General features: G+C 26.5%; 5 protein-coding genes across 5 annotated transcripts; 3 read left to right on the plus strand and 2 right to left on the minus strand.

Annotated features, from left to right (window-relative positions):
- Positions 1 to 1,515: 1,515 nt before the first annotated feature.
- PmUG01_13020900 (GPI mannosyltransferase I, putative) lies at positions 1,516 to 4,414 on the plus strand (the record flags this gene model as incomplete). The annotated part of the gene is made up of 8 exons (XM_029007180.1): positions 1,516 to 2,126; positions 2,530 to 2,647; positions 2,987 to 3,085; positions 3,180 to 3,221; positions 3,638 to 3,697; positions 3,878 to 3,928; positions 4,112 to 4,171; positions 4,316 to 4,414. 8 exons carry the CDS (start codon positions 1,516 to 1,518, stop codon positions 4,412 to 4,414), a joined length of 1,140 nt encoding a protein of 379 aa, XP_028863595.1.
- A 1,677-nt stretch (positions 4,415 to 6,091) lies between these two features.
- On the plus strand, positions 6,092 to 11,595 carry PmUG01_13021000 (kinesin-7, putative; the record flags this gene model as incomplete). Its single annotated transcript, XM_029007181.1, has 3 exons — positions 6,092 to 6,214; positions 6,405 to 6,612; positions 6,959 to 11,595. 3 exons carry the CDS (start codon positions 6,092 to 6,094, stop codon positions 11,593 to 11,595), a joined length of 4,968 nt encoding a protein of 1,655 aa, XP_028863596.1.
- Positions 11,596 to 13,165: 1,570 nt separating this feature from the next.
- Positions 13,166 to 13,861, plus strand: PmUG01_13021100 (HSP20-like chaperone, putative; the record flags this gene model as incomplete). The annotated part of the gene is made up of 1 exon (XM_029007182.1): positions 13,166 to 13,861. One exon carries the CDS (start codon positions 13,166 to 13,168, stop codon positions 13,859 to 13,861), a length of 696 nt encoding a protein of 231 aa, XP_028863597.1.
- Positions 13,862 to 14,539: 678 nt separating this feature from the next.
- On the minus strand, positions 14,540 to 19,276 carry PmUG01_13021200 (conserved Plasmodium protein, unknown function; the record flags this gene model as incomplete). The annotated part of the gene is made up of 1 exon (XM_029007183.1): positions 14,540 to 19,276. The coding sequence occupies one exon, from the start codon at positions 19,274 to 19,276 to the stop codon at positions 14,540 to 14,542; it is 4,737 nt and encodes a 1,578-aa protein (XP_028863598.1).
- Positions 19,277 to 20,783: 1,507 nt separating this feature from the next.
- Positions 20,784 to 25,084, minus strand: MCM8 (DNA helicase MCM8, putative; the record flags this gene model as incomplete). Its single annotated transcript, XM_029007184.1, has 4 exons — positions 20,784 to 20,851; positions 21,096 to 21,171; positions 21,411 to 24,817; positions 25,039 to 25,084. 4 exons carry the CDS (start codon positions 25,082 to 25,084, stop codon positions 20,784 to 20,786), a joined length of 3,597 nt encoding a protein of 1,198 aa, XP_028863599.1.
- Positions 25,085 to 26,941: the final 1,857 nt, after the last annotated feature.

Raw genomic sequence — 26,941 nt, forward strand, 5'->3', positions numbered from 1 at the left:
ATTTGTTCATGTTTTTTCTTACATGTAAAATGAGTTTGTAATTATAGATATATATAATATATATAAAAATATTTCGCTATCTTCACATTATCGTGATAAACAAAAGGTAAATTTATTCTTCATAAAATGTGGAATTCCATAAAACTTATTTTCCAGTTTCTAAATTCAAATTACCTTTTTTCATTTATACCGTTACAATCTCATTGCAAGGGAAAAATCCTTTCAAAAAAATTATTTCTTTTCAATGAAAAAAAAATTTTATTTTTGAATATTAAATGAATAACACAATGCCAATAAAAGAAGCACATATGAATAATTATTCACGTGAAAAAAGAACATTTTTTTTAGGTATAAAATCATCAGAAAATGTAATATGAAGCTAAATGGAAAATTGTATGATCATATTTAAATTGACAAAACTTAAAATACAGAAAATAAAATAATGATGATACAACATACAAATAACAATTTTTATTTATAAAAGAAAGAAATTTTACTTTTAAAAAAAAAAAAAACAAAAAAACAGTAAGTTAAATTGCTATTTATTGTTATAATATAAACATATTTAAAAAAAAAAAAAAATTACGTCATTGTTAATTCTTAAAGTGAGAAAATTTGTAAAAATGCATAAAAAAGAATTTTACGGAAATGTAGGCTGTATTATAATAATATGATCATTTTATGAAAATATTAATACATGTTATATCTTGATAATTGAATAATAATAATTTTTTTTTTTTTTTTTTTCTTTCAAAATGTTTTGATATTTTGGAATAATAAAATATTATCATCCAAAAATAAAGTGCGCAAAAATCGAAATAAAAAAAAAAAATATATATATATATATACCCGTTAAAATTAATTAAATAAAATATTAAACATTAACCGTTAAATTTATCTTGTGGGCATGGAGGCCGCTTTTTTTTTTTTTTTTTTTTTTTTATTTATTAAAAAGTTCTATATCTTGGCGTTAATTCCCCATCCTTTAATAATAAAAAATTTGCCTTTTTCTTCACGACATTTATTATATATAAATGAATAAGTAAATAAATAAAGTATATATATATATATATATAATTAAGCGGCATTTTACCTGTACTAACAATTAATCGCTTAAATGAGAGCTAAATGTGGTGAACACAATTGTTTCTAGGGGTAAAATCTTTGTTAGGTAAAAGAACAACTAGCACCCTTCCCCTACATATGATTTAAGTGTACTCAAGTGCTTAATATATAATTGGAATGTAAATATATTAGAACAAGCGGAAGGTATGCATATATACACACATATACTTATTATATAAACACATATACATATAGATACACACATATATGTATTATATAGACACATATACTTATATGTATATATATGTGTGTACATATGGCCTTTGTGAACACGCATAAAGTTACAAGGAGTTACCTTCATTTTCTTAACCTTCCCTTTTTCTTAGACATAAGTCGAATGCTCCTAAGGATATAGCTAAGCATGTGAGTAAAAAATAATTCACTTCTAAAATGGCATCTGATAGATTGCAAGAACAGTTACTAAATGGCCAAATAAATAATGACAACTCCTGCAAGTATATAAATAACACTACTGTTTTTACAAGATTAATATATATTCTAGGAATTCTGATTCGTTTAGTAATTTACTACTATGGGTTATGGCAAGATAACAATTTAGATGTAAAATTTACGGATATTGATTATTATGTTTTTTCCGATGCTGCAAGATATGTATTAAATAATAAGTCACCTTATAATAGATACACGTATAGATACACACCTCTATTAGCTTACTTAATGCTACCAAACATTTTCATTCATTTTTCTTTTGGGAAAATTCTCTTTTCATCCATAGATTTATTAGTTAGTATCATTATAATTAAAATTATAAAAATTAAATATCCTGAATGCAAAAATTATATATTTTATGTTTACTTATGGATCTTAAATCCGTTAGTCATCATCATATCTCTTAGGGGAAATTCAGATTCCATTCCTTGCTTATTTGTTTTATTAACAATACTTTGTATTTATCAAAAAAAAATTTGTCTGTCTGCTATTTTTTATGGGTTAGCTGTTAATTTTAAGATTTACCCAATTATTTATTCTCTACCCTTAATGTTATATTTAAATAAAAACTATTTATCAAAAAATAGAATTTTCCATCTAAAAAAAAAAAACGACTTGTTAACAAACATAATTATTAACATTTTTCATATTTTAAGTCGATTCTTCGTTGAATTATTTAAATTAAACTATGACCAATTAATTTTTTTTTCATGGAGTTTTTTCACGTTCCTAAGCTTAAACGGCATTTTTTATGCAATGTAAGGATGTGCTTTTGTCCTTTTGTATACAACTTTACTTGTGAATATTTTTTCTCTTATCTGTTTGCATTAGTTTCTGTTTTTGTACATACTACACTCTGCTTCCCAGCAGACTTGCTTTTATTTTTATACAGGCTTGTTTATTATATTGTATTATATTTTATTTTATTTTTTTTTTTTTCCTTTTTTATACTAGATATGGGCGTAAGTTTTTGTATGAATCATTCATTTACCATTTAGTTAGAAGGGACCATAGACATAATTTTTCCCTTTTTTTTTACATTATGTACTTAAGTATTGAAAAAAGCTCAAAGGTAATATGGATATAAAAAATCTGTTTCTTTTTTCATTTGTCATAGATAAAATGAAACTACCTGTCATTTGTTGTAATTCGTGTTTTTATATTTATGCACGTATTTTAGTTTAATGTTGCATCTTTACCTTCATTTTCGAGGCTATATGCATATATAGGTAGCGTAAATACGTACGTATGCATGTATGTATGTATGTATGTATGTATGCATGTATGTATGTATGCATGTATGTATGTATGTATGTATATATATATATATATGTATATGCTGAAGAGAGAAAGAGAGAGTAACACTTTTTCTGTTTTATTCAATGACAATAATTTAAAATTTTTTTTGCAGATTATACCTCTAATAATATTTGTGCCTCAAGTTATTTTAGTAGGATTATTTGGTTTTAAATATGCTAAGGTGAATTTGGAATTGTCTATGTTTTTACAGGTAAAACATTATTAAGAATAAATATATATGTCCAATGTGTCCTATGTTAATCATGTAATATTTTTTTTTTTTTTTATATATATATATATATAAGACTATAGCGTTTATTGCTATGAATAAAGTATGCACCTCTCAGGTAAACAAAAGAAGAAATACAGTGCCTTGTCAAATTCGAAAAGACCAGTCTATCTTTATTTAACCAGTATTTTTATTGTTACAACAATAATTGCCGTAACATATATTACATATTTTATGTGCCTATATTATAAAATAAATGGCACTCATTTTTTAAGTTGTTTATGCTTAAAAAAAATAAAAAAAAATACATTTATAAAAAGCCGTAAATTAAAAAAATTTATTTCCGTACTAAATGAAAATTTCGTCTGAAATTCTTATCTTCTCATTAAAAGAAAAAAATGTGTTTTGAATGAATATAGAAATATTCTCATCATTTTAATATAATTTCCATTTTATTTTTTTTATCCCTTTTTTTTTTTTTCTTATGATATATATGTATTCTGGTAATATATATTACTCCATCACTATTTTCAGTACTTTATATGGTGCCTTCCATTTATGCCTATTGTCCTATGTTCCATAACCTTAAACAGGGTGAGAATAACAAAATAACAAAGAGTACCAAAAGAGAGTGGTTTCATTAAGGGTGAACAGTCTTAAATCAAATAAATGTGGTCATATAATATCTCCCCTAATATATAAATATATAGTTACATATATATATATATGCACATACACGTGTGTCTAACCTTTTTTTTCATTGCATTTTAACAGAGAAATTTGGCCCTTATCATGTGTGCAGTGCTTTTTTTTGTCTTATCGAAGGTTAGACTAAAATTTAGAATAAATTTTTTTTTTCTTTTCTTTTGCATTTTTATTGATTTTTCTTTTACATTAAATAGGGAAATAAATACCTAGTTACATGTATGTATGTATGTATGTATGTATGTATGTGTGTGTGTGTACATATTGGGGACAATGAACTTTCCATATTTCTTATCTTTGTAGTCATATTGGCTTTTGTGGGCGTACTATCTTGAATTTAAGGGATATAACTCTTTTCTGAAAGTATAAATTTAATATCTTTTTAAATAATTAGAAATTATGTATATGTATATGTATATGTATATGTATATATAATAGAAAAATCATTTACTGTACTTCATTATGGTTACCATTATTTTATTTTTTTTTTTTTTTAAATATTTGTAGTTGTTTTATTCTTCCATTTTATTCGTTATATCTGAGATGACAATATGTTGGGTTTTTATGTATATGCATTATAAGGAAGAAAAGACAAAAACAAGTTAAAAAACAAGAATATTTTTCTTTAACCGTAGGACCATTTATTTTTATTTTTTTTTTTTTGTGTTTTTATTTTTCTTTATTTGCATAATTATATATATATATATATATATATATACTGTTTTTCCTTTTAACACAAAAAAAATTTAACATTTTTATATATATAATATTCCTTTCTAATAAACTATACTTATATATGAAGATTCTAATTTTTGCACATTAAATTGTATTTTATTATATGCTTTTTTGCTTTGTTTTCTATCATTTTTTTAATCTGCTACTTGTTTCTTAATCTGTTAATAGTATGAGAGATAAACTTAAGTTATTCTTAACATACTATATATATTCGAATTTTGGAAATAAAATATTTTTATATATATAATTTTTATTCAAAATTTTATTCTAGCCGAATATAAATTTAAAAATAAAAAAAAACAAAAGAAAGAAAAACCTTACATGCTCAGGTATTTATTGCACATGTTTTACGCCTAGACAGCAATACAATATACTGATGTTGCAAGAAAAAAAAAAAAAAAAGAAAGAAAAAAGAACTTAACATAATGAGTATAACTGATATAATTAAAAGGGTAATGTTCCTTATTTAAAATTTTTTTTTTTTTTTGTTAAAAATACCTTAATTTGTTGCATAATTTTTTCCCTTTATTTTTTCTTTTTTCCTTATTTTATTTTTTTTTTTTAATAGCTTATGAATTATTATATAACAACAGATTTATTCTGAACAGTACATGCAACATTACATATGTGTTTAGTATTTTAATTAAAAAAATAAATGCCCTGCATGTTATTTGCTTTTATTTGCTCTTTTTGCTTTATTTTCGTTTTTTCCCTTTTTTACTTTTTTTCCTTTTCTTATCTCTTATTCAATTAATTTTTAATGAATTAATATTTTTTTCGAATATAAAGTAAAATTTCCACTCAAAAATTTTCAAAAAAATATGTTTTTTTTTTTTTTGTTTTTTTTTGCTGACCCTCCAGTATAGACATATTTTTTACATTTATTTTTGTAACATTTTTAAATGTTACATCCTTGCACACGTAATTTATATTTATTTTTTTATAAGAAAAATTAAAGTAAAATAAGAAAGAAGGATATGATATACATTTGCATGGTTATAAGCTTTGCATAGTTTACTATTTCAAAAATATAAAAAACTGGCTTAATGTATAGTGAACACATTTTTAAATTAAATTTAGTATAATGTGATTTTTTTAATTTTCATGTTTTAATGAAAAATAATTAAAATATAAACCATTTTGAGTTATTTAATAATATTTATGTATTTTCTTAACTCATACATTATTATATTCATTATGCAATTAAGGGAAAATATAATATTATATGAAAATATTTTTATATAGGTTCCAATTACAACTTCATTACTTATCATTTTTTTTTTTTTTTTTTTTTTTTGTGCACTTTATTTTACTTTCATTTGTACATTACAAAGGACTACAAATATTTTAAAGATGCCAATGGACAAAATAACAATTTTTTCTTTTTTGTTCGTTGGTTTGTTTTTTGATACTTATTGTAAACATTAAAAATTGTTTGTGAAATATACAACTGTCTTGGTCTTTATTTTATATATTTTACATACTTCATTAAAATCTATTATTTTTCATGAAACTGTTGCACTAGTGGGTCTTCTTTTCTATAAAAAAATGGATATAAACAAAAATGAGGACAAAAATCTAGTAATGTTGGATAGAATGAATGTTGAATCTTCCTCTAAAGAGGAAGCAATTAGAGTGTGCACTCGTATCAGGCCTCTATTTGAAAAGGAAGTATGTTTTAGTATAACCATTAATATATTACAAATTACAACTTTTTTTTTTTTTTTTCGCTCTTCAAAATGCAGCTGCACTTATGAAAAATTTAATGCATACATGATTTGTCGTATTTATATATACACCCCCCGCACGTACATATATGTATATATTTATATATAAAATTATACACATTCCTCTTTTTCAGATAAATAGTGGACATCTAAAAGCTTGGAAAATGAATGAAACGAGCATGCAGCTAGTTGTTGAACCACTTTCTCTGACAGAAATGTTAAATGCAAGAATTAATAAAAAAGGGAATAAAACTGAATTTAAAAAGAATGTAGAAAAATCGGAGGGACAAAAAGCTGTTGTACAACGATATTACGCATTTGATAGATGTTTCGACGATTTTGGTAATTTCAAAATTATAGAAATATAAAACATTTTAAAAAGTTTTTATAAACTTTTTATATTTGCATAATTTTCTCCGTCTATTTTCATACGTTAACGCGATAATGATAACGTAAAATAAGCTGTTCTATAAGTGTGTGTATGTATATATACAACTATATAAAGAGCTATATATATATATATATATCCATATGCACAACTATATGTGTACAACTGTACAAACAGCTATATATACACCCATAAGCACATTTATAGATATATACATACACGCATACATAGGGGCACACCTATGTGCATACCTACGTTTACACCTATCTATATATATACCCCTCTTCTCCTTCTTTTCAGTTGGGAATGAAGAAGTGTATAAACATTTAGCGAGAGACATTATCCTTGATACATTTAAAGGAATAAATGGATGCATTCTTGCTTATGGTCAAACAGGGTCAGGAAAGACCCACAGTGTTATGGGAGTTCCTGCTGATCCGGGAATGTTACCTAGATCATTGGCAGAATTTTTTAATGGTATTGAAAACCCGTCATCTCTAAATGAAGATAATGTTAGTATTAATACTGATGATGAATCAAATAATAATACAAAAGAATTTTTAATGAGTGTGACTTATTTAGAAGTTTATATGGAAAGGGTGAATGATTTATTACAAGAGGGATACCGAGGGGGGGCAACTGAAAACTTAGACGTAAAGGAGGACCCGAAAAGGGGTTTTGTTGTGATTGGTATTCAAGAAGAAACCGTTACATCAATAGATGAAGTAATGCTCCTGGTTGCAAAAGCAGAACAAAGAAGACATATTTCTCAAACAAACTTTAATGAAACATCTTCTAGATCACATACAATTTTTACTGTTATATTAGAATCTAATCAAGTATTAAGTGATGGTACATCTGTTAATAAAAGGGGTGAATTAAAAATCGTTGACTTGGCAGGTAATGAAAGAGCAGGAAGAGCTGCTGAAGGGATAGAAAATGCGAAAACGATTATCGAAGAAGGGAAAGCAATAAATAAAAGTTTATTTGTTTTAAGTGAGGTCATTTCGAAATTATCAAAAAGGGCTCAAGCTATTGCTGCGGGTGATGAAAAAAAAATTAAAAAAATACAGGAAGATTTGGTTTTCATCCCTTGGAGGGATTCAAAGTTAACAAGAATTTTAAGTAAAAGTTTAGGAGGAAATTGTCGAGCATCTGTCATTGTAGCTGTTCATCCTTCTCATTTCTATTTGGATACATCCTTTTCAACTCTACGTTTTGCTTTGAAATGTAAAACAATTAAGAAAAAAATAGAGATCAATTATCTATCAGCAGAACAATCTGTTATTATGCAACAGAAAGAATTAATAGCCAAGTTAAAAAATCAGTTGAAGCATCTATCAACAGCTAAAAATGTGGATTTGCATTTATCAGGGGAAGATAAAATTTATGCAAATAATAGTAGAAATCCTGAAGACGATGAAAAAATTTTGGCTTTAAAAAATGAATTAGAAGAAAAAGTAAAAAAGTTTCAAAATTTTATATTAAAATCAGAATTTAATGTAAACCCAAATAATTACAGAACATTAAGGTCGATCGATGCTAACACAGAAAAATCATTAAAATATTCAATGACCATTTCTACTAACTTAAAAAATGAATACAATTGGTTAAGATCATTTGATACACATGAATATGATTCCAAATGGGAAGGATTAGAAAAATACGAAGATCAGAATGAACAAGAAAAATTGAATATATCTAAAGCCATGGATTATTTAAAGAATAAATCTCCATATAAAATGAATTCCTCTGAAATTAGTGATGACGATGTGTTATCCTATGGGTCGCAAAAGGATGATTCGATTTCTTTGAATTATTACAACGAATTAGACGAATTAGAAAAGTTGGAAAAGAATGAATTAACAAGAAGTACAAAAAAGAAAAAAGATAAAGGGGATGTAGCTAATAAAGTATATGATCAGTTCAGCAAGCTAAGCACAATGGAGTATAATAATAACAATATTTTGAATGATGAAGAAGAAAAATCAGAATTTAAAGGAAAAAAAAGTAAGAAGAAAAAGGGCAAAAAAATAAATAATAATGTAGAAAACAATAAGGATACGGCGGAAAACGCCAAAAAAAGAGATAAATTAAGAATGAAGAGTAATAATAAAGCATCTTCTAACAGTTTTAAAAAAAAAAAAAATGCTACTAGTAAAAACAAAAAAAAAGAATCATTCGAAAGGAGTAGTATTAAACAGATTAAGGGAGAAGACGTGCAAGGGGGTGTTTCTTCGTTAAAGTGTAAAGAGGAAGACAGTGGTAATAGTAATAGTACTAATGGTAATGATAACAATAACAGTTATAGTAACGGTAACGCTAATGGTACTAATGTGGATACAGAAGCAGAAAAAAAGGACGCAAACGATCCCATTCTATCGAAACAGCAGTCTTCTCTAAATTTTACGCAAGACAAAGAACGAGACAAAGAACGGGACAAAGAACGAGACAAAGAACGAGACAAAGAACGAGACAATAATGAAAAACGAACCTCTATAATATCAAATTTAAAGGAAAAAATTGAAGAAGACCTAAAGAAGAAGAAGAAAATAATCCATAGAAATATAGAACTTAACAAACAAATAAAATTTATTATGAAGCTTATGCAGAAGGTTGGCTTATCCGCTATATTAACTGGAACAGTACCTCCGGGAAGAAATATAGAAAATATTTTAAAATTACAAGAGAATTTAAAGGATGATTTAAAATTATGTGACAGTAAGAAATCATTGGACTTGTTAAATAGAAATATTAACAACAATACGAAGGACCCTAATACACGTTTTAACATCCCTATTAAGGATGATAATGAGATGGAAAATGAAAAAGCATTATTAAAGGATCCTATGAATAATGATGAAAATGAAACGGAATATAATGAAACCATATCACATGTATTTATTAATGAAATGTTTTTTTACTTTATACTTAGAATACAACAGAGAAATAATTCAAAAGATGGATATTTAGAAAATGTAGAAGAAACACTAAAAAAAGAAGATAAACCTTACGATGTGTCTAAAAAGGCACTAGAAGATATATTAGGAAATTCAATCGCAAACAAAATAATCGAACGGGATGAATACAATACCCGTGATGTGCACAGTACTATTAATACTATACACGACACTCGCGATATTCGTGAGTGTTGTAATGATATGAACTTTTCAAAAGATCGTAAGGATGAGAAAAATGAAAAAACAATTGACTCTATTTTAAATATGCTAACTCCATGGGAGCAGAAAATATTAGCCCTTTTATATGAACAACAAAAAATGAGGCAAAGTGTACAAAAGATTAAAGAAAATTTTTCTCAACGCATTCAAAATATTAACGTTTTTATAAAAAAAATACTAATTGACAAGGTCGAAGTGGAGAAGCATTTTAATCGTATTATCAAAGCAACGGAACGCTACAAAGATGACATGTTAAAAACGTCTGATGTTGATTCTAATTTTAAGTTTGCTGGTTTGATGAAAAAGTTAGAAGAATTATCTATATCACTGGCAGAAAAAACTAGAGATTTCAATGTGTTAGCTGAATTTCATTTAAATTTAAGAAAAGAAATTGAAAAAAAAAATTCTAAAATTAAAGAGTTACAAGAAGAAAATAAATTATTTTACCTTGTCCCAATGTATGCTGATTTGTTACAAGAGCTGGATGAACAAGAGGAAAAGAACAAAACAGTGAAAGAGTTGAAGAAGGAATTTCTCTTAATATATGGACGTTTAATGCTTACTAAAAAGAAATTACAAGAAAAAGAAGTTATAGAGCATGATATGAGAAATTTAAATAAAAAAATTTATACTGAGCTAATAGAATCCATATCTATTATAAAAAATTTAGAATCTCAAAATAAATTCTTAGAATTTAAATTAAATATGGAGAATAAGAAAAAAGTGGAAAAAATTAAAAAGCTGTTAAACGAAAAAGAAAAATTGAATAAAGTTATAAATGAAATGGAAAAGATGCTCCAAGATGCTAATATAGATACGAGCGAAATGAAAAATGAAATACTCGAAAATTTAAACAATAATAGTAATAGTAATAGTAATAATAATAATAATGATAATAGTAATTACATATCCATAAATTACCTAGAGAGCGAAGAAGAAAATAGTCATGAAAAAAAAGACTTAAAGGAAGGTGGAAAGGAGAAAACAAAGAAAAAAAAAAATAATAAACTAAACCAAATTGTAAAGAAGAAAAAAAAGGAATTAAATGATAATGCAGTTATGGATAAATTATCAAATAAAATAGAAAAAAAAAATAAAGAGAATCACTATTACAATCGCGGTTATTCTGTAGAAAAAATGATGAAGAAAACCTCAAAAAAAATAGATACAAACTTGAATATAAAAAAGATATATAAAAAAAAAATTAAAGACTCTGAGGATAAAAGTGTTTTAAATGATTTGTGTGAAGATAAGGATAATGATGTATCGTTAGTAAAACAAAAAAAATTAGAGATCAACAAAAAATATGGGAAAAAGAAGATTAAAAAAAAAAGTAAAAATACACAAGACAATGATGATGGGACCGATGAACTAATTTTAGATGAGCTAAAATCGAATTATAGTATTAAAAAAAAAAAAAATATTGATACTAAAAGGAAAAAAGTAGAAAATCCTTTGAGCGAAGTGAAAAGCTTAGAAGAACATAAATCAAGTAACATCATTATTAACAAAAAAAAAAAAATGAAAAAAAGAAATAGTAGTAAAGGGAAAAAAAGAAACCTACTGAAATATTTAAATAAAGAGAGTAATCAGAAGGAAAATATGGAAACAGTATTATCTGAAGAAAATTCCTGTCACTCATACAAAAATGATAATTCTACAACGGACAATGAAACTAGTGAAATTCGTCATATGCTAAATAACGAAATTGAAAAGAAAAAAGACAAGATAAGAAGAGATAACATAAATAAGTCATAATTTTAGTTCTCTTTTAAGTGATATGCATACTTCTAATATGTGGATGATAGAAGGAAAGAAAAAAATATAAAAAAAAGGAAAAATCTACAGTTAGGTATAATATTACAAAGGGATAAAAATATAATTCAAGTAGCATTTATAAAATATTAGCAAAAAAAAGAAAATTGAAATGAAAAAAAGAATATTAAAAATTTGTATATTAAATATTTTTTTGATAAAATAAATACAAAGTGGGGAGAACGTGCATCGTTATATAAGAGGACTATTCATGTTGTTTGTTGATTTTCTATTCTCCATTTGACCTAAGTATCCCCTAGTTGTACGGTGTATCCATGTACATATGCATTCATCCATGCTCACATAAATATATATGCACATTTATTTGTTCTTGTGTTTTTTTGCATGTTTGTTCGTATGTTTATTTGTTTCCATGCTTGTTTGTTCTCTTGTTTATATGAACATTTGCTAGAATTTCTTTGTATTCTTAATTGTGTGCTCTCTTCTGCATACCTTTTTAGTATAATTTTATTGTTGCGTTTTTTTATGTTTTTATTTATTTACTCTTCTATTGCTCTAGTTGTAAAGCCTTTTTGTTTTCCTTTTTTTGGAAAGAAAAAAAGGTACTTTTTTTAAGTATTTTATGAACTGTGCAGAATAGGTAGCTTTATGTATATATACATGTGCATATATATGCAACATGTTTTTATATTGAGTTTAAAATTTTAAAAGATCCAACTGCTTTGAATATGATGCATTCAAAGCAGAAAAAGGAATGGACAACAAGTGACTAAACAATAGAAGATACATTTCTCTAAATGTACGTATGTCCATATAATAGTTGCAAAGATATTAATACATGTATGAGATTGTATAGCTAATACTCAGAAATGTTCAATTTTTTTTTTTCTAGCTATTTTAACAAAAAGCCAGCTAGCTAATATTTAAAGGGTCACGTATACATATATATATATATATATATACAGGGAGATAAAATAATTCACGTAAAAATTTGTCTTTCCAGTATTATGGACAAATTTATGTATATATCATAATTTATGTATACTTTTATTCTTGTTTTATATTTTGAATTTTTTTATTTATTTTAGAATTCAAACTCTTATTCTTATTTTGCATATACATTTCTTCATATTAATTTATTCCTTTTCTCAGTCTTTTTGCCTTTGCCTGTTATTTATAAGAGAAAAACAAGGCATTTTTTTAATAAGTTTTTTAGTCATTTTTTTGTTGTTTGTTTTGTTTTGTTTTGTTTTGTGATTTTTTTGTTCGTTTTATTTTGTTATTTTTTTGTTCATTTTTTTTTTTCAATTTTTTGTTCTTAATTTATTTCTGTTATTTTTTTGTCATTTTTTTGCTTATCCTTTTTTTTTCAACTTTTTGTTCTTAATTTACTTCTGTTATTTTTTTGTCATTTTTTTGTTCATTTTTTTTTTTCAATTTTTTGTTCTTAATTTATTTCTGTTATTTTATTTGTCATTTTTTTTGCTTATCCTTTTTTTTTCATTGCTTTTGATGTGCGTTTAGGTTTGTTCATTTGGTCTTATATCTTAAAATGGTTGAAATAAATAGCGGAAAGTCAAACGTTGTAATAGAAACACCAGGCGGAGCACTGGTGCAGGGGAGTGTGCCTATAGTATTATCTACCCCAGTTGACAGTAACTACTGCAGTGCTTATTCATATAGTACTCCAGTTTCAAGTTCATACACCTCATCTCACCATAATGAATATAAATATAACTGTACTAAATATATGACGAAACCACAAAATAATCAAAACGCTGAATATATAAAAACATTTGAAAGACCAAAGACATTATACTATGAAACTATTCCATTAAAAAGCGTTAGTACAAATAATATTTTCGAAATAGCTCCATCACATGAAGAATTAAGTAAAATAACTTACAACCCTAGAATAGAAATATATTCAACATCAGATTTTGTAGTAATAATGATGAACATACCAGGTGTTTCTAAAGAGAATTTGCAAGTTGAACTTGAAAAAGGATTACTACGAATTTTTGGACATAAATATAAACCTAAAATTGAAGAATTAGAAAATCAAAATGAATATCACACAAAAATTATTGAAAGGGTTAGTGAATACTATTTCTGCAAAATTTTCCAAATGCCCCCAGCTTTTTCAGAAGAACAAAGGATATCATGTATGCTAAAGGATGGAGAGCTTATAATTAAAATTTTAGCTAGCCAGTTGAAAACACAGAAAAGAGTTATCGAAATACAGTAGTGCTTTCCGTAATGGAATGGAACATTTGCACGCATGCACATGTAGGTACACATATATACATACATTAATATATATATACATATATGCACACATCATTTTCAATAATAAGTTTGTTCGCGCTTTTTTGTCAATCTAGATTTATCCGTAATATGTACATATATATGCATAACATATGCACACATACACAAATACGCACGTATAAACGTATACACAGGATTATGGTCTTTTTCAACAACTTACATTTAATGCCAATTTTTGAAACTAATTACTTGATATATTAAAACATAAAAAAAAAAAAAAAAAAAAAAAAAAAAACTATCTTTTAAAATATACGAATAAATTTAATACTTTTAAAGACCTTAAATAATTTAGCGCAAAAAAGGGATAAAAAAATAAAAGAAAAAATGTGGGGCACATAAATAGGCAAATAAAAAAAAATATAAATAAATAAAAAGCATAGCGTCGTATGTATACATATACACAATGTGCATACCTTGCACCAATGATGGCACTACAACTCAAACGAAGATCCTTTTTTTTTTTTTAAGCTATTATCCTAAAAATCACAGGAGGAAAAACAAAAAGGGGGTATTATATTCGAATGAGCAGCTACGTCATCTTCAATCGCTGCTACCGCAGTAGCCGCTACTACTCTTGCATCTTCTCACCATTACCTGTCTACAGTTCTAACTCTACTGATGCACATTTTTTTCTGAACTTCTCTGAATTCATCAAACTGTTAAGAAGAACTGTATTTTTTAATAAATTAAATTTCTGTTGAATTACTTTTTGGGTATCATAGCATAACTGAATTTCTCTAACTATTGCTGAATTTTTTTCAACTAACGTTTTGCTCATATTTTGAATATTCGCATGAAATTTTAGGAAATTCAGTATTTTATTAGCTAAAATATGAATTATATCATTTTCAATTTTTTTAAATTTTTTCTCATAATATGAATTGAGACCTAAAAAAAAGTAGTAGGGTTTTATAATATTTTCTAAGAAGTCTATTTTATTATCCTTTAGCTTATATGGAGCATTCAGATTTATTTTATTTTTTTTTAAATAATAATCCTTAACATGTATATAGTCATTTTTTATTCTTATTAATTTTTTTATTAAAAAAGTACATTCTATATTTTCTCTTTTTTTCCCGTTCTTTGAGGATAATAATAGAACAACATTTTTCATATAATTAATTAGCGTTTCGGTACTCATTTGGTCTTCGTAACTCTGCAATGGTTTACTATTTCTAGACATATGCAATTCTTCATTAAATTGAGCTTTTGTTATTTTAAAAAAATTATTATCATAATGAGGGTCTTTATTATCTAGTAAGACAAATATATTTTTTAAAAATTGTAAAGACGAATAACAATTATGGTTTGGGAAAATGTTATTATCTCTATAGCTGTTACTACTTAAGGACGATAAATTTACATGTTCAGTGGTAAAATTTTTTATAAATGCTGTTTTATCCTTGTTCACAAAATTTAAGTGCATATCAGGCAGTTTATTTGTTAACTTAATATTTAATATTTCACTTTTGTTTTTATTTGTACCCTTACCACAAATGTCATAATCTGTTTGGACGTATGTTTTGTAATTTTTATGAATATACATGCTACCGATACTATTGCTTATATGAGTAGCCCTATCCACTGTATTAATGTTATTATCCCCATAAAAATTATCATTGTGTTCATCATTATGCATATTTTTATCTCTCACCTTGGGAATAGTTGTATTAAGAATGTTTATTGCCTGTTTGGATTGTCTGTCGGAATATATGGACATGTTGATGCTCCATTTCCCTTTGTACAGTATCAAATTATTTTTAATTAGGTAATTCATATAATCGTTACATCGAGAATAAATGTAAGAGGAGAGCACCATTTTGTAAAAATTGATATCTAAGCAATTACTATCAAGGGTGGTTATATTGATCTGATAGTGCCTTAATTTCTTACATTTTTTTGATAAAATACACAATGATTTGTTATTCCTTTTCTTTTCTATCACATGTGTTGTTGTTCTATTATTCATATTATTTTTTTTTCCCATATATTTGGTATGATCATTATTTTTTACAAAATTTAGTTTAAAACAATCATATATTAAGAATAAATTTTTATAAATGGAACGAGTGTAAAAGTTAATATTTTGATTCAAAAATAATTTTTCCTTCCTTTGACATTCTAAATTAATATAATGAGTAAATATAAAATATACATCTCTCAACTTATTAGCATGCAAATAATAGTCATCTTCAATAATGATAGGATAAAAAACATACTGTATATTATATAGTACATTTGACTGATATATATCAAAATTGTTCATACAATTTTTGTCATTATTTAATAGTATCTTTTGTTCACTTTTAAATAATTCTGAAAAATTATGATAACTCAACTTTTTGCTGTGATCTAATAACAAATAATTATAATAGTCAAATTCATAAAAACCTATTTTAGATTTAAAAATTGTCGTCTTCATATACATACTATTTCGGCACATCTCATACAGTAACCTGGCTGATAGTAAATTCTTCATATATAATAAATAAAATATAACATGAAAGAATCTTACCCATACTAAATTTAAAACCATTATTTTATTATTGTTAAAACATAGTAAGTTGTTGTCATAGAGAACAATAGATCGTGCATTGCTCATACCTGTGTAATATGAGTCAAATAGCAAAACGTGTAATAAACGATATTCCGAGTTAATTTCGTAATCCTCTTCCTTTTCAATAATTTCATTCATATCCTCATAGCACGATAGGAAAATATCATCTGTTTGTTTGTCTTCCTTCCATGGTTCCATGTTCCCCACTTCATCGAACATATTCCAACATCCTTTTCCATTATACTCCCTCTTTACAAACATTTCGGTAAAAATTGTCTTTTTCTTTTTGCTCTTGGTGCAGTTTACTAGTTCGTGTTCGTTCTGCATGTATTCATATGAGCTACTACTAGACCTATCTCCAATCAGTATATCGTCCACTGAAGTAATTTTAGTACCTTTTTTTGTGTTGTTTAACCAAATCTGCAAAAAGCTCTTACTGTTCTTTTTGCTATTTATTTCGTTTAAGAGGAATTTCATTTTATAAGCATTTTTGAGTTTATTGTAATAATCGTCATACTTTTCCTTGTTAATTAAATTGCTCCAAAGTGTTGGATTCATTTTTTCTAAAATTATATTTTCGCTGTTATTAAAAATGTTATAAAAAAATGATTCTTTTTCCTTTTCTTGGAATGAAAAATGATTTTTTTTTTTTTTTTTTTTTTTTTTTTCCTCCTCTTCCTGTGCTTTTGCTTCTTGCTGTTCTTTCTGTTCTTTCTGTTCTTTCTGTTCTTTCTGTTCTTTCTGTTCTTTCTGTTCTTGCTGTTCTTTCTGTTCTTGCTGTTCTTTCTGTTCTTGCTGTTCTTTCTGTTCCTTCCCTTCTCCCTCTTTTCGACCCCTTCGTTTATTTCCTTCTTTACGCATTGTAATAAATGGAGTAATATAATAATTTAACAAAAAAAAGGATATATAACCAGACTTATCACAAACAGAAATAATTACCATATTATTAAAGTATATTAGATTTATACTTGTATAATGGGCATTTTTTAAACAGGTAAGAACATAGGGCACATAACACATGTGTTCTTTCATATTATTAATTTTTATGGTTTTTTCAAAATTAACATATACACAATTACTTTTATATTTCTTTACAGAATAGTGTTTAAAATAGTCATAATATTGTAAAAATTCTTCTACGTACTCCTCCTTTGCTAATTCTTTTTTTTCATGTTTCACTTTAATATCATTTAACTGATATAATAAATAATAACTAATATAACACTTTCTTGTTAATATTGGTAAGTATATTAATACTATCCCATTTTTTAGAAGAACAAATAAACTTGTTTCGATCCACAAGATATTTTCACCAATAGAACAAAAGCAAAAATCAACTGCCAAATTTTTATACTTATCCTTTTTCGATAAATACAATTTTTTTATTTTCTCATCATTGTCAGATAATGAGTCAACTTTTACTGTTTTTCTTGTTAATACTTCCTTAAGATTATTCATATTATTATTAATGGTATTATTATCATATGGAATAGTTGTACTCTTTTTATTTTTTATACAGCTTCCCCCTTTATATGCTGTACACTTCGAGTTTTCTACTACCTTATCCTTACTATAATTGTGAAAATTTTCATCCTTTTCGTTTATTTTGTTTGAACTGGGCGTGGGGGAACCACTTTCTTTTCTTTCGTTGTTATCAGTAAAGATACACTTCTTATCGTTACCGCCATCTCGCTCAACAGTAGAGGACTTTGATTGTTGTATAATTGTATCTGTTCCTTTTCTGAACCTTTTTGTTCCAAAACTTAAATCTTCATTATTTATTTTACATAGCAGGATATCAACATCCGGAACAACTATTTTTATTTCTTCCGTAATAGGGTTTTTTATATTAATTAATCTGATTATACTTTTGAATTTGCACATGTAGGAACTATATACAGAAACTTTTTCATAAGTTAAAAGAGATATTACATCATCAGACTTGCTAAACCATTCTGCTTTTATTATTTTCCTTTTTGAACTTATATTAAACTTTTTATTATGTAATATTAACTCTGCTCTAATAAAATTATTTATAATTAATTTATTTCTTATCAAAACACATTCTTTACTTGACAATAGAAATATATTCTTTTGATTTTTATTTACATGAATTTGTACGAAGAAGCCATCAGACTCAACACTATAGTTCGGTATTTCTACCACAAATTCTTCGTATGAACATTTGTTTCCCTCGTGTTTATGTTTTCCTATAACGACATAACTTATCATGTTGTACTGGTTCTGATTTTTGCTTCTGTTTTCGCTTATACTTGGGTTTTTGTTTTCGTTTTTGCTCTGGTTTACATTTTTGTTTATCATGTTAATGTACATATGGTGTTCCCTTTCATATTTTTCACACCATTGTCTGCGTATAAAAAATACATTATATTCATTTTCATTTCTTAAGTTACACCCTCTTCTTTTCAAGCTCCTACAATTTCTGTTATTCCTCTCGGTATAGCGTCTACCGTCGTTTCTTCCGCTGTTATAATGGCTATTATGTCCATCCTTATGGTTATCATTATGAATACCATAACTACAATCCTTATCACCTCTCCTATCATCACTCCAACGAGTGGAGCTAACAAATGTAATCCTCTTCTTAATATCAAAGAACTTTAAATCAATTAAATGCTCATAATATTTTTTTTTATTTAAGTATTTTTCTTCAAATGGAATATTTTTCTGTACACCATCAAATCGACTTTTATTAATTAAGTAAAGCGAATTCTCTACTAAATTATCCAACGAGGAGCCTTCATGATATGATTTCATTTTTCCTCAATATGGAGCTTTCTCTCATACATATGTATATACATATGTATATACATATGTATATACATATATATATATATATATATATATATATACACATATATATACATATATATGTGCATATACAGTGATAGAGGAAAAGAAAAATGCCCTTGACCTTATTAATGGGAAAAAAACTCACATTACCTTCGCTCATTCTTGCTACATAACCTCATCTTCAATTATGCGGATTAAAATTAAAGAGTAACATAAATGAAATAAATATAAAAAAAAAAATTAAACACAATGAAACAAATTGAAATGAAACAAAATAAAATAATTTAAGTATAATAAAATAATTTAAATAAAATAAATAAAGTAGAATAAAATAATTTAAATAAAATAAATAAAGTAGAATAAAATAATTTAAATAAAATGAATGAAGTAGAACAAAATAGTTTAAATAAAATAAATAAAGTAGAATAAAATAATTAAAATAAAATGAATGAAGTAGAACAAAATAATTTAAATAAAATAAATAAAGTAGAATAAAATAATTAAAATAAAATGAATGAAGTAGAACAAAATAATTTAAATAAAATAAATAAAGTAGAATAAAATAATTTAAATAGAATAATCTCCTTTGATGAAAAGGGGAACATTCGTCTTCACAATTTATGAAAACTGATACGTATGTATCGGTGTTCACTGATTGCGTATACATGCGCCCGCGATATAACGTACGAACAAGTATGTAAATATATATGTACATATTTACATATATGTATTTACTTTATGTGCTGTTATACGCATATATATACTAATACGAGAAACAACTCAGCCAAAAATACCATTTTCGTTTCATTTTAAAAGATAATTTGTGCCTATTAAAAGATCTCTTTTCGCCATTCTGCAGTGGCTATAGAGAATATACCACCAATATTAAAAAAAAAAAAAAAAAAAAAAAAAAGAGGAAAACAATTTAAAGTGACGTGTACATTAATCGATGAGCACATTTAATTTCTCAAAGGGTTAACATATATTCATGTTAATTAATGTTCAATGATTTGAAAATAGCATTTTTCTTTCCCTCTTTTTCAAAAATATCATTTTTATAATTTATTTTTCCAAGGATGCAAAATTATTACGTTAAATGTTTCTACGAAAATACGCATTAAAAAAAAAAAAGTAAAAAAAGCTCGAAATAAAACTTGAAATAAGGGACGGAATATTCATTTTCCCCAAGGGAAAGAGTTTAGATAAATATTTCATTGAAAGACAAGAAATGAAATGAAAAAACAGAGTGTTCATTTTATATACAAAACAGGTATACATAGGAGCTTGTGTGTGTACGTGATGAAAATACGTAAGAAGTTTAGACCTAATAAGAGAAGGCTCTGAAACTTAAAACATCAAATGGGTGGATCAACTGTAAACGCGTTGATATATATATTTATTTATTTATTAGGGTACGTATGTTCCACCATTCTATCATATTATACATTAACATGTATGTGTACATGTGGAATTATTTTAAATAGAAGGAATCCACTTGCCAATACCCCCCTTTGTACAAAATGAAACCCTCGTTGTTCACTGCAAAAGTATCAGAAGACAAGATGAGTAGGTGAAGCATGTTTATTATATTTCCATGTTTGCGTTTATCGAAAAAGAACAATAAAAAAGTAACATGGTAACACAACAGAACACTAATGCAGTAACACAGTAACATGGTAATATGCAGCTCCCAGGAGGATGAAGATATCTTCTACTTCATATAAAAGTAGGTATGCAAAGATACAAATGAACACACACACGAAGCTGTGTTAAGAATGGTTACCAAAATGAATTAGGGCGTCCTCTGATATGTTTGAGTTTGCTGAAAGGATTACTGACTTGGCCATACTGCACAAGTCCTGCGAAGAGCACATAAACGGGTATGTATACATGTATGAATGCATGTATGTATGAACACATGTACATATGTGCATATGTACAAACGCCGCGAATAAATACATCCAAATGACGAAGTGGTAAGCATAATAGGGCATGAAGGCAAAAAGTACAGAGTGTGTAATTTTAATTGTATATATATAATATACCTTTGTAACGCTAACTTTTTTTTTTTTTTTTTTTTTTTTTTCCGCATTATTACCTTATTAAAAATTTTATTTTCCGTCATCCGAACAAGATTTATAATATTTTCCTTAAAGATATTGGATAACGCTGCAGCAGATTTCCCTCTATTCATTTTAGTAGATGTGCCTTTTCTAAAATTCATGGCTTTTAGATGCAATGGATAAAAAATAGTTTTTTGATATATTTCCACCACTTCTTTTGCATGTTCTACAGTTACGACATTTGATAAGTCCGCTCTAGCTCTTGCTTGACAAAGTCTTATCAAAGACTCAAGTTGTCTAATTGTAATAGGTGCACTTATATCACTATTTGTAATAGATAAATTTCTAAGATGTAAGTAAAATTTTCTTATGTACGTTTTAGCCTCAGCAGATAAGTTAGGAAAAATACACTTTCGACAATATTTTATAAAAACCCCTAAAAGTTCTACTGGTAAATAATTTCTTTCATCTATTTGTTTGCATTTATAAAACAGATGATCTTTAACAGAAAAAAGGGGGGAATTATCATTACTATCCTTATTTTCACCATCTTCCTGCATATTAATCTCTTCTTTTTCGATCCACTTTTGTTTATTCCCATTCCTTTCTCCTTTATTACCTCTTTTACCTGTTGGCTCAAAAGAACGCATCATCCTCTTTCGGCTGTTGGGGCTAATCAAATAATTAGAAATAAGATAATCTTTTTCTTCAGATATTTTATCAGTTAATAAAAAGACTAAATCAAATCTACTTAAAAGTGGAAATGGAATTTTTATATTATCAAAAATTGTTTTGTTGTAATTATATTTACCCTCTTTTGGATTGGAAGCAGCAATAATTGTACACCTAGTTTTTAAATTACAGACAATACCAGCTTTTGTTATATTAATACATTGACTTTCCATACATTCTAGAAAAGACTGCTGATCTGTTAAGGATATTTTGTCTAACTCATCTATACAACATATTCCCTTGTCAGATAATACTAATGCACCACCTTCTAAGGAATATTCATTATTTAATGGATCCTTAACAGCACATGCAGTTAAACCATTTATACTTGTTGAAGTACTACAAATAAATAAACTGTTCTCAATAATATTACTGATATATTGTAAAATTCGACTTTTACCTAGTCCTGGATCACCTATTAATAAATTATGTATATTTCCTCTTCTCTTTATCTGATTACATTCATCATATATTGTTTTTCCACCTAATAAGCTTAATAGTAATCCTGCTTTTATATAATCGTTCATAATAACTCGAGGACATAAGGAAGCGACTAACAAATAAAATTTGTTACTTCCGTATTTTTGCATGTCGTTAATAAATTCAAGCACCTTTTCATCAAACATTTTGTCAACGTTGAAATGTTCTTTGTTCGTTCCATTGAAGTTGAACTGTTTTTCCTTTTCTTCTTCACTTCTATATCTAACTAGGTTAAGGCAGTGATTTGGGTTGTTTAGAAGACCATCTTCATCTATGTAGTCCCCGTACATGCACATGTTATGAAGAGATAAGCGGTCATCACCTTTGACACTACTACAGGCATGGCCGCTAGCATGCCCACTCACACTACCTCGAACATTACCCATTATATCACTTGAAACATCATCATTAACATTACTAATATGGTGCATTTGCCCATTAATGTTCATTTTATTTTCCCCTTCAAGTAATTCATTATTATATGGATGCACTTGTTCCATATCACTTATCTCATAAAGTGAATTGACATCTTCTGATTCATCGCTTCTTTCACGGTTCATTACACTCGTGCTTGCATAACTTAACGCGTTATATGTATTAATTTCAAGCGAATTTGTTACAGTACTAATATCACAGAAACCGTTAGGTTTGTTGTTTCTACCTTCTTTTACAATAATAACACTGGAATTATCATCATCATATTTTCCATACTCTTCAACATTATTATGAGAAGCACACCTATTATTCTGAACACACCCTTTGACTGAAGCAAGTCTAGCATGCTCAGAATATACAAACGAGTGTACATTTACTTGTGTGGGTCCATTGCCCGATGTGGGAACACTGCCTGGTGCGAATCCTCTACATCTTTCTCCTCTTCTTATACATGAAACCCTTTTAGATATTTTTTCTATGTAGGATTCCCACAAAAAGGAGGAGTAAATTTTATTTTTCGTTTGTTTAATTTTTTCTATATTAAAATAATTATTATTTAAGTATTTCTTAGAAGATAATGGGAAAATAGACAAGCAGTCTATGTACATATTAAACAAAGAATTTTTCCCATTAATTAAATAGTTGTTATTAAAAGATATAACTTTTAGAATTCCTAAGGCTTCTATATAATTACCAGGAAAACATGAATTAACAAAAAATTTGGATACTTCCAAAGTAACAGTTAGATTTTTTACATTTGAATCATGAGTTTCATATATATTATTTAAAATTTTTTTATTTTCTTTTATAATAATTTTTTGATACTCTAAAGATTTTGCTGATTCTCGAAGGGGATGGAAAATTCTACTATCACAATTATAGTTCTTACATTTTTTAGGGGTTTCAAATTTCCCATCTAAAAATTCTAGTTTAATTATAAATTTACATTTCGCACATATAAAATCAAGATTAGTAATTAATAAATGAATTGGTGATACTCTTAATACACTACCTCTTAAACATATAAGATGATTCACTTTCTCACTTTTTAAATTTTCAAATTTATTTATCTTGTTCCAATTATACAAATATATTGTTATTCTTGTTGTAAGGAAATAATTACGAAATATTTCCGACTCTCTGTACCTATCATATTTCAATTCGTTTATTAGCAAATTGCCGTTCTCTACGTCAGTTATTTCTTCCCTTCCTATGAAGTAGCAACACTCTGCGTCCCGACCCACGCCGTCGTTACTGTTACCGTTCCTATTACTATTGCAGCTTCTGTTACTGTTACCGTTCCTATTACTATTGCAGCTTCTGTTACTGTTATTGTTCCTATTACTTTTATTGTTATTATTAATATTACTTTTACTGTTACTATTACTTTTACCATTTCCTCTTTCTCTGTCGTTGCAATTTCCTCTTCCGCTTCCGTTTCCGCTAACACTAGTACCACCACCATTACCATTATTCTTACTCTTTCTTTTCTTCGTTTTCCCGCTATTCTGTGTACCTGTGTTAGTTTCTGACTTTACAATTTCTTTGTCTAAGCCTAGGAACTTGCACAGTAGCAAATGCAAAGACACCTTCATAAATTTTAAAACGATCTCTGGATTTTTCTTCATTTCATGCAAGTAAATTTCTTTGTTCGGTGGTGCATTTTTACTTACCACTTTCTTATTGTCTAAAAAAAATTCTAATTTTAAAATAACTTCTTTATCTATATTAAACAAGCTGTTCCAATTATTTTTAAAAAATGAAACCCAACTTAAAATTAGCTTTTTGACATCACCTGAAAGGTGGGGGTGGAGGGGGGAAAAATTTTGAAAAAATTGTTATACAGCTTGTAAATAGGCACGTAAGTGTATACAAGCACATATGCATATGTACGTGCGTATATGTATATGTGAGTGCACGAGTGTATATGTATACATATGTGCGTACTACTGTGCATAGTTCTCCTCATGCATCGATGCATTTAATTGTTGTCTTTTTCTCGCAACTCATGTATACCATTTAATTCCGAACTGTTAAAATAGAGGTCCACAATTACGTCCATCTTAGACTTATTCAAAATGTCAATGGTTTCTTAAAACAGCTTTTCATATTAATCTGGTGTGCCACGTATACACATAAGCATATGTACTTTGTACGCACATATATATATATATATATATATATACAGTATATAAATATATATACATTATATAAATATATATACATTATATAAATATATATACAGTTATGTATGTATGTATTTACATTTAAACATATGCCTGTACAAATATTTATATGTCTGCATACATGTGTAAAAGGACATTCTTGCAAACTTTATATTCAAAATAAATTCACTTTTTGGGTTCATTTAAAAGAACCTTTGCGCATTATTCTAATGAATAATTGTACGTATTCCTTTTCGTTAGAAAATAAAATTAACTTTTTCATTTTTGAAGTTAACAGTGCTTTTTATTTTTTTTTATTCCAAAAAAAAAAAAAAAAAATTATATAATGCTTCCTCAAGATTGCGATCTTTATAGTATGAACAAAATTTAACTTATACATGTATGTACATTTACAAGTACATATATAAATGTACGCATTACTTTATGAAGAAATATCGTTTTGGTGGTTGTTCGGAAAATATAACAGAAAAACGAAAAAAAAAAAAAAAAAAAAAAAAAATTTCCTTCAGATAAACGAAATATTTTTCGAATGAAAATAATTTTTCCATTTTTTGTTGTTTTTATTTTTATATATACATTTTTTTTATTCTTTGTTTATTCAGTTCATCATTTATGTGTTTCACCTTTTAACGCATAGACCCATATATGTTTTGTTCTATCTGTATATATACATATATACGCGCATACATACATACATACATACATACATAAATACATATGTGTAAGGGTGTTACTACCCCGAGGAAGAGGGAACCAAGATAAGTTTAATTTCCATCTCGAAGGAAATATTATTCTTACCCCTTATGTATATATTCCTTTTTTTGATCGATCAGTTAAAATCGTTTAACTTAAAATTAGATTAACATGAATATGAATGATTTATAATTCTTACACGGGTGAAAAACGCTAGGGAGCAATTTTTTGTTTGATTTTTATTTAATTTTCATTTTATTTCATTTTATTTCATTTTTATTTCATTTTTATTTCATTTTTATTTAATATTCATTTTATTTCATTTTTATTTTATTTTTATTTAATTTAATTTTATTTTTATTTTATTTGATTTATATATTTTTTTTTCTGTTTACAATTGCTTTTATTTAGTGGCAATCTTCATATTTAATCAGTAAAAATGCATCGTTAACATGTACAAACATACATACATACATGCATACATACATGCATACATACATGCATACATATATATAAATATATATAAGGAAGCAAAGAGGTATAAAAAAAAATATCGTTTCTTCCAATGAGAATATTGGAGAACTAGAAAGCAAATCGCCATTTAGACATTTTCGTTTACACCCTATGCGTATATATATAAATCCATAATGCTATGCAGTAAGAGGAATATGTAATATGTATACATAAAATTATTATTTTTTCCTCTTTCCCTTTTCCTTTTTAATATTGAGTGGGAAGCATATTACATGTTACATTACGTTCGTTAATGCTTTTACAGAAAATACTTTCTTAAAATTGTACAATTAATACAATCTCATCAAATGTAAGTACATACAAACATACGTACATACAAACATACGTACATACGAACTTACGTACATACTAACTTATGTACATACGAACTTACGTACATACTAACTTACGTACATACTAACTTACGTACATACAAACATACGTACATACTAACTTACGTACATACAAACATAAATGTATACAATTACATGTATATGTAAGCACATTTGCTTATGCCATCATATACA

This window comes from Plasmodium malariae (assembly GCF_900090045.1).
Source record: "Plasmodium malariae genome assembly, chromosome: 13".
NCBI lineage: Eukaryota > Apicomplexa > Aconoidasida > Haemosporida > Plasmodiidae > Plasmodium > Plasmodium malariae.